At 50.2% G+C, this 12,697-nt stretch overlaps 1 protein-coding gene across 3 annotated transcripts; it reads right to left on the bottom strand.

Annotated features, from left to right (window-relative positions):
- Positions 1-690: 690 nt before the first annotated feature.
- On the bottom strand, positions 691-10,167 carry Oas1f (2 ' -5 ' oligoadenylate synthetase 1F). Of its 3 annotated transcripts, NM_001009490.2 has the most exons (6): positions 9,779-9,990; positions 8,893-9,169; positions 5,817-6,013; positions 2,979-3,211; positions 2,176-2,329; positions 691-1,172 (listed from the first exon to the last, which is right to left on the bottom strand). In NM_001009490.2, exons 1-6 carry the CDS (start codon positions 9,956-9,958, stop codon positions 1,134-1,136), a joined length of 1,080 nt encoding a protein of 359 aa, NP_001009490.1. In that variant the 5' UTR covers positions 9,959-9,990; the 3' UTR covers positions 691-1,133. The 3 variants fall into 3 exon arrangements, with proteins under 3 accessions (NP_001009490.1, XP_038945587.1, XP_038945588.1); XM_039089659.2 differs by lacking the exon at positions 8,893-9,169 and having other exon boundaries at positions 787-1,172; positions 9,779-9,916; XM_039089660.2 differs by lacking the exons at positions 5,817-6,013; positions 8,893-9,169 and having other exon boundaries at positions 787-1,172; positions 9,779-10,167.
- Between the last annotated feature and the right edge of the window lie 2,530 nt (positions 10,168-12,697).

Raw genomic sequence — 12,697 nt, forward strand, 5'->3', positions numbered from 1 at the left:
ACAGACAGCTAAGTTTTAAAGTCATTGTTGGCCACAGAGTGCATGCAATTTTATTTCCCTGCACTGCTGTGTGCCCCAGCCTTCGTGTGGCAGAATCATTGCACCTTGATGTACACCGGCCAGATTCTAGGGCTCCAGAGTCATGTGCAGCTGGGGAACAGTTTCTGTGTGGGATGGAGAAGGTCTAGAATCTTGTCATGGGAGCATGGACAGAAGGAGCCAAGGATTCTTGTCTCGGTTTCACATGTAAGAGACCTGGAAGGATCCCAAGCCACCTGACGTCATACACTGTAGCAGTTGGGTTCTGCACTGTCTATCGCTGGTTGCCCAGTACCCTGGATCCTTATGGAGCTGGTAAGAAGTGCTCAATGAATGAATCTAGTGTCCAATGAAACACCCAGAGAAGGAGAGGAGGAGGGGGAGGGGGAAGCGAAGGGGGAGGGAAAGGGTAAGGTGGAGGGAGAGGGAGAGGGAAGGGAGAGGGGAAGAGGAGGGGGAAAGAGGGAGGAGGAGGGGAGGAGAGGGAGGGGAGAAGAAAGGGAGGGTAAGGGGGAGGGAAAGGGGAAGAGGGGGAGGGGAAAAGAGGGAGGGGAATGGGAGGAAAGTGGGGAGGGGGGAGGGGAAGAGGAGAGGAGGAGATGGGGAATGGAGAGGAAGGGGAAGGAAGGGAGGGGAAGGGGAAGGGAGGGGGAGGGAAGAAAAGGGAGGTGAGGGAGGAGAGGGGAGGGAGGGAAGGGGAGAGGGAGAGGGAGGAGAACACACATCCTTCAGAATGTTCACATATCCTCATGGCTTGCTATGGTTTATTGTCGTTGGTCACACATTGGACAGAACTCCCAACAGGTGGACAGGTGGAAGTCAAGCTCGAGTTCCTGCCTCCCCTTCTGAATCTCTTGTCTCCCAAGAGAGCACTGTTGGAGGACAAGGCAGATGAAGCAGGCTGTGAGGAGGGCTGTCTGTGATGGGACAGGATGCAGGAGTAGGAAGGCAGGGGTCAGAAGACCAGAGTCTGATCACAGGTTGGACCCTCCCTTGTTGGGGTTTTGGGGAGCTTCCTCTCCTCTCTAGGTCAAGGGCCTGCAGCAGAGGTCATGCCCCTGACTCTTGAGCATCCTGGGCAGGTGCTTTGGTGCTCATAGAAGGACACATTCCTGTGGAAACTCGACCTTTGTCTGTAACGAAAAGCACAAAATCAGGTCAGGAGGCTGCATTCCTCCATGGAAGGGGATGAAAATCAGCCTCGAGGGTGGGCACCATGACTGGACACCTGGAGCTCTCAGAAAAAGGGCAGCACACACGGAGGTTGGAAAGACGGCCATAGCTTTACGACTATGCCCATTGAGGGTGCATATGGCCCCGCAGGCAGGCATTACACTACTAGATCTGCCAAATGTGGGACATGGCCTAGCCACTTCTCTGTGAAGGACAGCACCACAGGCCACTGTTCCTACAGCTGCCTCCCCTCCATGTCCCCTCACACTTCCTTCCTGACCTCCTAAGATTTGCTTCCCACATCACTGCACCCGTGTTCATCCCCGCCACCCCAGGTCACACGTGACATCATCAGTTCTCTAGCATCAGGAAAACCCTGCCCCAAGAGGGTACAGGTCCAAGTGCAGGTCCTCTGTGCCTCTGTGGCTGTAACACAGCCCTGCCGAGTCCCATTGGCCACATGACAATGAGACTGGAAAGACAGGATGCTTCATGGACCTGATTGTGGCTTCAGAGTCCACAGGATCCCAGCCCTGGACTAGCTAAGTGTGCCTGAGCCAGGGGCTTCAGTTCTGACTCCTTTTTATGCTCTCATATGTGTGTGTGTGTGTGTGTGTGTGTGTGTGTGTGTGTGTGTGTGTGTGTACAGGTCCACATGTATAACTGCGCAGAGATGAAGGTCACAGGACAACTTGGGGGACTTGTTTTTCTCCTTCTACCATATGGGTTCTAGGGGTCAAACCCAGGTCTTCAGTGTTGGCAGGGCTTTACCCACTGAGCCATCCTGCCAGCACACGATATCTCTGAATGGCGCCAAAATGGCTGTAAAACAAAACAAGCAGCTGGCACCCACAGGAGTGTGGAGACCTTTAGCAAAAGCCCACTTCTCCCTGAGAATATTCTCCAAATATGTGGAGTGACTGAAGCTGTGTGTGAGGGGACAGGACGGTGACTGGGTCTCACCAGCACTTCCCAGGAGTGCACGAGGGACATATCACAGGTCCTAAAGCATGGGCACTGCAGCCAGCTAGCAGCTTCTTTTGCCAACAGTCGCCAGCAGAGGGGGTTTGAACCAGCCACATTTCTTGTCGGGTCAGCCGGGTCCAGGATCACAGGCCTGCAGAGCAACATCCAAAGAACAGAATTGAGTAGCTGGCCAGTGCCTAGGGAGAAACCCAGCAGAGCACTGCTATACAAAGTTTGTCCTTTGTTCCTTCCCCACAGCATATAGCAAGCCTGGAGGTATCTTTGGGCATGACCTACAAGGCCTGGGTTCAAATCCTCTACCCTTTAGTAACTGTGTGTCCTTGGGCAGGTCCCTCAGCCTCTCTGATCTGTGAGATGGGGAGAGTTGGACCAGCCAGTCTCATGGGAAAACTGAACACAACACAGGATCAAGACATGTCACTCCCTAGGGTGACATAGTACTCTACTATTTACGGGTAATTGGTCCCCTGCAAGTCTTTGGTGCCTCACAGCCCTTATGAGATGCTGTTACTGTTGGGAAATCTCAGTTCCCAGTCCATGTTCTCCCCTTCCTTTGCTGCTTGGAACTGGACAGTGTCAGAGCCTTGGTCTCCTCATCTGCAAACAAGAGAGTCCACTCCTGACTCCTAGGGGCTGTAGAGCCTCATGTCAATCTGGTGACAGGAGAACAGTGTGTCCAGTACAGGAGATGCTTCATTGCCCCAGAGCTCCCAACTCTCTTTCCACACAAGAACATCCGGGTACCACATGGGAAGCAGAGCCACGTGGGGACAATGTACCTGGTTTTTTTGAGCTGTTTGTGTAGGTAATCAGAGACCTTCTTGTTTCTAAAGTCATAATACAATGTCCAGTAGATTCGAAGCCACTGATACTTGGTGACCAGTTCCAAGACGGTTCGGAAGCCCTGGGCTGTGTTGAATTCACAGTCTCTACTCCCACTTTCCCAGGCATAGACCGTGAGCAGCTCCAGGGCGTACTGTGGGGGCAGCGGCTTCCCCAGCTTCTCCTTACACTGAGAAGAGAAAGGCAATGAGAAAAACGGGGCTCTCAGCTGTTGTGTGGGGGCCACTTCTCTCAGGCTCAATTCAGCTGCCACCTGATGATGTCCTTACAGGTTTATTGTCACACAGCCTCACCCAGTCATTTACATTCAGTCTATGGCCCATCCTGTGCTATAGCCAAGAGCTGAGTGGTTGAGATGGGCCCTGTGTGCTCCACAAAGACAGCATTCACTAGCAGACACAGAAGGAATCACCACACCATGATTGACAGCTAGGAGTGAGGGTGGGGGCAGGACATAAGGAGTGCTCACTATGGAAGTTTTCTCATGGTCTCTGAAGTAACTGGGAAGGGGCTAGGGAGATGGCTCAGGGGTAAAGTATCTCCCTCCCCATGCAGGGCTGAGAACTAGAGGTCAGATCCCCAGCATCTACATGAGTATGAGGCTCTTGAGGAAGCTGAATCATAATTCTAGCTTAAAGGACTGGAGATCGGGCTTCTGAGGGGCTGCAGGAATTTCCAGAACTGTTGATCCAGCATAATGTGTGTCATGTGTGAAACCCTGACTGATTATGCAAGGTGGGAAGTGACTAAGGACCTGCCTCACACTGTGGCCTCCACAATCCTATGCACATACAAGCACACACAAATACATGTGGTCCCCTGAACAGATACACACACACACACACACACACACACACACACACACACACACACACCACACCACCATTTTTCAAAAGGCCGTGAAAATACTAAGAAATCATCCATTGAAAGATGTAATGTCCGGAAAGGACAGGAAAATTGAAACCATAGAAAGTGACTTGAAGGGTTTGCCAAAGAAGGAAGCAGCCACCATGGAACGGTGAATTAGACATGGCTGAAAAGAGACTTAACTGATTAGAAAGTGGACTAGAAGAAATCACTTAGAGAAAGCATGGGAAGCCCTCCCTCTTCTCAGGTCCCCCCCCCTTCCCATTCCCTCTCCTTCCCACAGCCTCACCGTCCCCTGCTGATCCCCCAAAACCTCGTTTCTCTGAACCCCTCTGCACTGGCTCCCCTTCTACTCACTGTCCCTCCTCCATTTCTTAATTTCTGACCTTGTGCCTTGGGCTGTTTGAGGAACTTGGAAAGATAGGAATGGTGAGAGGCAGGCAGAGGAAGGAGGCTGGTGTGTGAAGATTCGGAAAAGAAACTACCACACAAGGGCTGTTTTTGCGATATCTTTGCATTAAGAGTCAGTAATTTCTTGCCAACTGGGGCTGAAAATCAGCTCTGATTAAGAAGAGACTTGCACCGTGGGGGCCAAGTCTTCTGGAAAGAGTATCCTCTGGTCAGCACGCTATAGCTGGGGTCCAGGAGCCCCAAGATTGCATCTCCAGTTGGCAGCCACACCCAGTTGCAGAGAGGTGTCCCAAGTGTTAAGGCTTTGGTCCCATGAAAATTGCAGGTTTAGAGGGGTCATGAGGAACAGCTGAGGCCTGGCACTGAGAGAGGCATTGGTGTGATTCCTCAATAGCAGGGGAGATCCCGTGATATTGGACTTGCCCAGAGCAGGAGACGACTGTCGGGATCAGTGCAATGTGAGAGCAGAGCTGGCCTGAGCCTGAGACCCGCTATGTGAGCTGTGGATGGCAGAGCCTGAGAAGCTCAGGGAAGTGTGAGCCTCAGATATCAGATCCTGGGCCTCTTGCTCTGCTGGGCTTTGTTTGTGTTTTGATCTGATTTGGGACAGTTCCCTGGTGAGAAAATAGTTAAAGCTGTATTTTTAATTTTATGGATCCCACACTTGAGAGACAAACCCTTTTTAAGTGTTGAAACTTAAAGAGAACTTGATCCTTTAAGGTGTATTGTGTTTTAGGGTGTGACATGGAGATGAGATCTTAGGGACAATCAAGAAGGCACAGGTTATGGAGGTGGGTGTGAGCATCGACTTGAAAGTGGGCTTCTCGAGAAGGTTAGCTTTTGTCAACTGCTCATAAGCTAGGGTTATCTGCAGTCGGTTGGCCTGATGCTGTTTGCATTCCGATGCTAATGCTGCTTCCTCAAGAGGGGTCGTCCCGGATGAACAGGCCATCACTTACTCAGGGGAGGTCAGGTGAACGTTTTCCCCATTTTTAACTGGTCAAAAAGAGAGCCTGTGATTGGGCAGTGGGACTGGAGGCCTGAGAGTGGGGATCAGGAGAAGGAGAGGAAGAATGTGCGGGAGAGAGATAGGATAGAGGAAGAGGAGGAGAAGCCACAGCAGATCAGAAGCACTCGGCCAGCAGAAACTGTAAGCAGCAGAGGGTCTCATAGCTGGGGATAAGTTAGGATAGCACTAGATGCCATGCCTGAGCATTCAAGTTGTAAAAGGAAGCAGTCTGTGTAAGCCATGGAGATCCAGGCAGCGAGCAGAATTCCTCCGGAATCTCTGCTTCATTCACTCTCCTGACTTCCCTCAGTGATGGCCTGTAGACAGGATGTGTAACCAAGTAAGACCTTGCCTTCCTCAGTGAGTATTGGTCAAGTGGTAAAGCTGTCAAGTCAATGAGAAGCAAAGTAGAATAGATCTTTTTTCTCTCGTCGGTACCAATATTCTATACACATAGGGCCCGCAGTGTCTGGACCAGAAGCCTTACCAGTTGATACCAGTGCTTGACCAGACGGATGAGGCTCTTCAGCTTGGGTTCCCGATGCTTCAGGAAGTTTTGCCGGAGCTCCATGAAGCAGGTGGAGAACTCGCCCTCCTTCTTCAGAGTGGTGCACACACTGATGAGGTAGGCGTAGGTTTTGGTGTAGATTTGGGGGTCGGGCTTGTGGTTGTTTCTTAGGGCAACTATAAGGAAGTCCCATTCATATTTAGACTCAACCCTGCTCTGAGTGTCTGCTTTCTTTCCAGGGTCACCATCCCTGTCTATGTGGTTTAATGAACAGGGCAGAAATTGTCCACAGCAAGCATCACTCCCCACACAGCAATGAGCCCACCACACCTCTGGACTCCATATATGAATTGGTCCTGGAGAGCCTGTGCCACCACCTGCTCTTGGTAGGTTGCCTTACTCACAGGCCTGGAGACAGGGGTGGGAGGAGATAGCACACTGTGGTCACTCACAGAGAGCGGCACGGTCATCTGATGATGGCCAACCATGTTCTGGTGTAGCATGGAGCTCTGCACTGCATTTGTACACCAGATCTTGTGCTTAGTCTTTTCAGATCGTGGGTGGATCGTGTGTGCAGGGATTCGGGAAACGCACATATTCAGAGGCCATGAAGAGGAGATGGGGTGTCTTCATTTATAGTTTGTCACCCTCTCTCTTTACAGCAGGGTCTCTCTGTAATCATGTTGCTTGGCTGACATCCATCAGGCCACAGAGATTCTCCTGTCTCTGTTCCCATAGCACCAGGGGACACAGGTCAATGTGTGGAATTTCCTAAGATTAGGTGGGTGTTGGGGATTTGAACTTGGGTCCTCATGCTTGTGCAGCAATCACTCTTATCCACTCTCTATCTCCCTAGGCACTGTGTGTCAGCAGTGTCCAGTTCCTTAAAGCTTCAGGATGCAGTGGTGATGGTAGTGGTGGTGGTGGTGGTGGTGGTGGTGGTGGTGGTGGTGGTGGCGGCGGCGGCGGCGGCAGCAGCGGCGGCGGCGGCAGTATGTGTGTGTGTGTGTGTGTGTGTGTGTGTGTGTGTGTGTGTATGTGTGTAAACTTGTACTGTGGGTGGGCAGCAGGCTTTGGAATTGACGTTCATGTGGCTATGTGTGGGTGCTTGTGCACATTTGAGTAGACTAGTTAGGAAGCAGGCTGTGCCTTCCTTAAATGTGTTCATGGGTGTGGCCATGGTTTCAGCAGGCCACACCATCTGGCTTTGATGCTGGCTCAGGGCAAAATCACTCACTGATGGAGCTTGGACACATCCAGTCACTCAGTGACCAGGGAGATCTCAAGAACTTGTTCTCTACTTCAGGACTCAGCGCATAGTAGGCCTGATTTGCCAAGTCACCCTTAGTAGGGTTGTAGCTGGAGTTCTCTTTTGGCTGTCACCCACACCAGCATTCCCAATGTGGTCCTTCTGTGATACAGTTCCCATCCCACTGAAAAGCTGCTACAGGCTGGGCAAGTCTATGAGCAAGACAGGCTTCTGGGGTAGCCCTGTCCCAGCTAATTTCCGGGTCACTCCCTCTGAGCCTCCTCCACTGCGCAGGGTTCTAAGGCCTCTTGCAGCTTTCCACAGTCTGCTGCCCTGGTCCTACTCCCAGGCTGGCCCTCTCAGTCCCTGCTGCCTGAGACTCTGGACAGCTTCCATAGCTCTCCTAAGCAAAGGGCTGGTGGCCTGCCTTATGTCTAGGTTAATAGCAGCAGTTCACACAGCGGCCAACAGGAGGTGCTGTGCTTCCCCAGATGAAAAGCCTCAAGTATCCCCAAGAACCCACTGTGCTTTCAAGGGTGTCCCTGATTGTCTTAGGAAAGAGTTGGGCAATTGTAATTTTGGGGACCCCCGTTGTGTCAGGCCTGGTGTGATAGATCTTAATGTAGAGGAATATTAATGTGCCATTATATTAACAGGTGTGTGCATTAGGGAGGTTGATGTGTGTGAGTGTGTGTGTGTGTGTGTGTGTGTGTGTGTGTGTGTGTGTGTTCCAGTTTTCCAGAGGGGTGGAATTCCTCAGGGAAGTTCTGCAGCCCTCACCCTGCTCCCCATGCACAAACATCCAGGCCTCTGCACAGGTCTGAGGTTTCTCGTTCTTTGATAGAAGGTGCAACAGATGTTAATTTTTAGCTATATCTCTTGTCCCACTTTTAGAGACACAGAATTCCCGTATTCAGGCATGCAGAAAGCTGTTCACCATGCCGGTGTACTGTATGATGCCCCCGGGGCTGGGCAGATGGCTCTGTGGGTAAAGGGTTCCAGAGCAGAATCCCAGCACCCACATAAAAAGCTGGGCTTGCAAGGGCTGCAGGATCCACATCTGAAATCCCAGTGCTGGGGAGGTGGAGACAGGAGAATCCGTCAGACTCATTATCTGGCAAGATGTGTGGATTACTCAGCTTCATGTCAGGAAAGAAAGAAAGAAAGAAAGAAAGAAAGAAAGAAAGAAAGAAAGAGAGAGAGAGAGAGAGAGAAAGAAAGAAAGAAAGAAAGAAAGAGAGAGAGAGAAAGAGAGAGAGAGAAAAAGAAAGAGAGAGAGAGAGGGAAAGAGAGAGAGAGGGGGAAAGAAGAAAGAAAGGAGGGAGGGAGAGAGGGAGAGAGAGAGAGAGAGAGAGAGAGAGAGAGAGAGACTGACTCACTTAGCTTCTAGCGAGTTGAGGGTCCCAAGAGTACCCCTGAATATGTCTGAGTATCATTGTTTGTAGGCTATGAGTCTCTAGGTGTAAAAGCTTCTAGGAGAATAGGTAACCCTTCCCCCAGCTCTGTGCTGCCCCTAATAGACATGCTGAGGTTTCATTAGCTGAGATTGTGGGTTCAGCTCCATCAGAGCACACACCCCACCTGATCCCAGCTCCTTACTGCAAGAGCCATGAGGTGGGGCAGCAAACTCCAGGTCAACCTCTCAACCAAAATAGGTTCCTAAGCAACCGACATCCAAGGCTGGTCTCTGGCCATTACGCACTCATGCAAACATGTGGACAGCCCCTCCCCGCTGCACACACAGAGAGTGACAGCAGGGAGGAGTCAGGGTTGAGGAACAGCAGGTTCTGCTGCTGGCTGACTTACACAGGACATCATAGGCTGGCTGCACATCAAACTCCACCTCCTGCTGGAGCTGGGGCGAGCTCAGCGTGAAGCTCAGAGACTTGGAGCTGGGCTGCTCTGAGCTCTGGACCTCAAGCTTCACTTGTAACGTTTTCTCTTGCTGCAGCTGACACAGTCGTTTCCGAATTTCCTCAATGAACTCTCCCTGTAGATTCAACTGATCCTCAAAGCTGGGGAGATCGTTAAGGAACACCACTAGGTTGGCTTCTGACCTACCCTTAAGCATGGTGTGTTCGCCCTAAAAGACAATGATGAGGATGACAAGAGACAGGGAGAGCCATGCTGGGCCATCCAGATGCTAAACAGAGTAGGAGTCCATCACTGAGCATGACAGATAATTAGAGAAACCTGGCACATATATACACCATATTTGCATGAAGAAACTCTGTAACAATACTCAAAGGTCACAGAGTACCTATTAAAACTAAGGAAACTGAACTCACAAAAGGAAACATTTTGAGAAAAAAAGTAACAAGTGACACTGCAGAGGTCCTCCCTAAATAAAATGCTGAGCACAGTCACTAACAAACACAATTGCAGCAGACATAGATGAGTAGACATTACACAATGACATTTCTGTAGTCTTGAGAGTGACTGAGGTAGGGACTGTCATCATAAAGTACCATTTGACAAACGGAAACATGGGCAATGAGCTTCCATCAGTCCAGTCAGCCAGCGGGAGGGGGGTCTCTGCTCTGTTCTCTGCCCTGTGCCATAGCTGGGGTATACATGAGGACACTAAGCACAGAGTATTTAGGGGGCACCCACTCCCCACTAAGGACTACAGTCTGGCTTCTGAGAGTCCTCTCCCACCCCATCCTGGTCAGCTCAGGATAATGAGACTCACCATCACAACCCTGGAGACCCTCACAGGGTGAGCGGCACCTTGGAAGCATCTCTCCTTCAGGAAAGCACATATGAAGTCAATGTCTGCTCTGAGCTCAGCATGGAAGCTGGTGTCAGCAGGGAGGTGATCCTTTATGAACCTGTCCAGCTCACAGGCTGGGGTGCTGCTGAGGTTCACCATTTTAAGGCCGGGAGTGTTTGCTGACTGCAGCCTTGCCTCTGGAGCCAGCTGCCCATCATTTTCATAGCTGGTTTTCCTTCCCAGGAAGGGCGGGGCCGTGCATATCAGCCCTCTGCATCTGCCATCTCTGGCTCCTGGGCTCCCGGACACTCTGGGGTTTGTTTACCTGCTGGCATTTCTTTGGATTTTCATGAGAGCGGACCAGGAGGCACCGATCCTTAGCAACAAAGTTTCTGTTTTTCTTCCCTTCTTAGTATTGTATTGTTACTAAAGAAAAATGGTCTTACAGTCTCCCAGTCTTTTAGCAGCAAAGGCGGCTTGGCCCCGCCCACACCATGTGCGCGCACATGCACACACACTCGCACACACACACACACACACACACCCATCGATAAAACAGGAAGAGCAAATGAGGGAAATCCAGAAGTTGGCAGGCACCAGTTTCAGCACAGCTGTGGTGGGTTTGTCCACGGGTGACTGTCCATTCTTATTGATTGGTGTTGGTCCTAGGTGCTGCAGTAGAGAGGGAAGCTCACCGAGATGCTAAGCCTTCATTTTCTGAAGGAACAGAGGGGTACAGCCTCTCGGGGAAGACACCCAGCTAGCTCACTAGTTTACACAAGCATTACACAAGGTTAATTGGGGCTGGAATAGGTCCCAGCTACCAAAATTATCTTGCTTTTGCTGCACGCAAGAGCAGACAAATCACACAAATCTCAGTCCCTTTTGGCCATGTCTAGCCATAATCAAAAGTAAGAACTCCAGGTTTGCCAGGAGTGTCTTAGGAGCAAGATTGGTGCAGCTGCAAGCTCTCACATAGCTCCAAGTATAGTCTTTCCACAGGGACAACATTGTTCAAGGTTCAAACAGTCTTATAACTTCTCAGCCTCTAATCATAGCAAAGGCTTTGCTGAAACATTTCACCCAAAGCCAGACATAAAGGCTTTTCTATACATTTCACTCCACATGCTGGATATTGTAATGAGCTGTCTTCAAGGCTATGGCCAGCGTCTAGTGAAATTCTGCTCGGAAATTATGGAACTGGTCTTTCTTGGTCGACTCTCAGGTTTATCACTCGTGCTTTGGGACCAGCATTATTTGACACGTCAACAACCTGCTCACCTTTGGGAGCTACGTTTCCCCATAGAATTCGATTAAGAGTTTCCAGAGAGCGACTTATATTGCTAAACAGGTAGAGGGTTACCGATGACATAACCCAAAATCTGAGCTTTGCTCTTCCAGTTTTCCTACCATGAAAGTTAAGCTCCATTCATGTATTGATCAGATGAGCAAGAGAACAGAAAGCCTTCCATGTCAGGAATGGCCAACACCTCAGGTAGTATAATCAGCCTGACTCATGTACTGTTAAGTCCTGATAGTAACTCTTTCCAGAAGCTGTGCCTGTTTTAACTTTCTCCATGAAGGGACCTTCGATATTGAGTCATTCCCACTCTGAGGGAAAAGCAAACCACATTTAAACCAAAATCAAGCAACAAGGAAACTCTAAGGCCTGGGCTGAGCTGGCTCGCACTGTAGCAGTGGAACCCGCCTGCTGCACCCTGGAACTCAGTTGGTGTGGGGGCTTCTTTCTCTGCATCATGAATGCTGGGAAAAGAGCCTGAGGAGGCCTGAGGGCTTGGGGTTCAGTGAGCTTGCTTAAGAGAGCAGAGCAGAGTGGATGGCTGGAAACCAAACTGCTGTGAGGTATGCTGGGCCTGCCCTGCCAGGCCTGCCTGGACCTGCCTGACAGAAAGTCTCTCTCTCTCTCTCTCTCTCTCTCTCTCTCTCTCTCTCTCTCTCTCTCTCTCATTTTTAAAATTAACCTGACAGGGATTTTTATCTGATTTTATTTTCCCTTTCACGAGCTCTATAAAAACCTACAATAATTCCATTTTTTTTCACGTAAAGTTGTGAAACTTAGCAGTGAGAGGCCCAAGTTTCCTTGCCCCTAATTTCTATTTTAAAAATAATGTTTCTTACCATCCCTGAGGACCAAGCCCACATTAGGTGCCGGTTGTCAGGGACCCTGCAATCTCAAAGTCTGGCAGATAACTGATTCCTAGATGGTAAAGACATTAATATATCTGCTAATGTTGCGATTTATCTATTTCTAGTGACCAAGGGCCATTGGAGACAGCAGAAGTTCAATCCAAAGACAGAACACATTTGCATTATTGAGAATAAATAAAGATCAAAACCCACAGTATGTAAAGAGCAACAACGAATCAATAAGAAGACAGCTCACAAGAGAAAACCACAGACAAAAACACAGCATGTTCTTCCCAGGATGAGGACAAAATGGCTACTAAGAAAAATAAAGCAACTACTCTTAGACTGCAGGCCTCAGGACCCAACCAAGCAGCCTCCCTTAAAGGTACCAGTGATTGACCTGCAGGATTAAGTTCTTAAGCTTGAAAGAGATACTGTTCAAAAGTTCCTTTGGAGCTCTGTGAAGCCCCCCTGGCTAGCAGCTGCTGGGGAGGAGGGAGGAGTAGACCTGGGGTGAGGGCTCCAGTGTCCCAGGATCCCGTTCTGTAGGGAGGGATGGCCCTGAACCTCAGCATGGGCCCTGTACATAACCCCAGCTGACCTTCCTCTTTCACAGCAACAGTGGCCAGAGGCCACCAGTTAGTGCTGTCCGAGTGTTCTAGAGAGCTGTGGGGGTCATGGCTTTAGGTAGCCAACACACAACCACCAACTTCAGAGCTGAGCTGTGCCCGTGTGCAACAGATCATCCTG

This window comes from Rattus norvegicus, chromosome 12 (genome assembly GCF_036323735.1).
Source record: "Rattus norvegicus strain BN/NHsdMcwi chromosome 12, GRCr8, whole genome shotgun sequence".
NCBI lineage: Eukaryota > Metazoa > Chordata > Mammalia > Rodentia > Muridae > Rattus > Rattus norvegicus.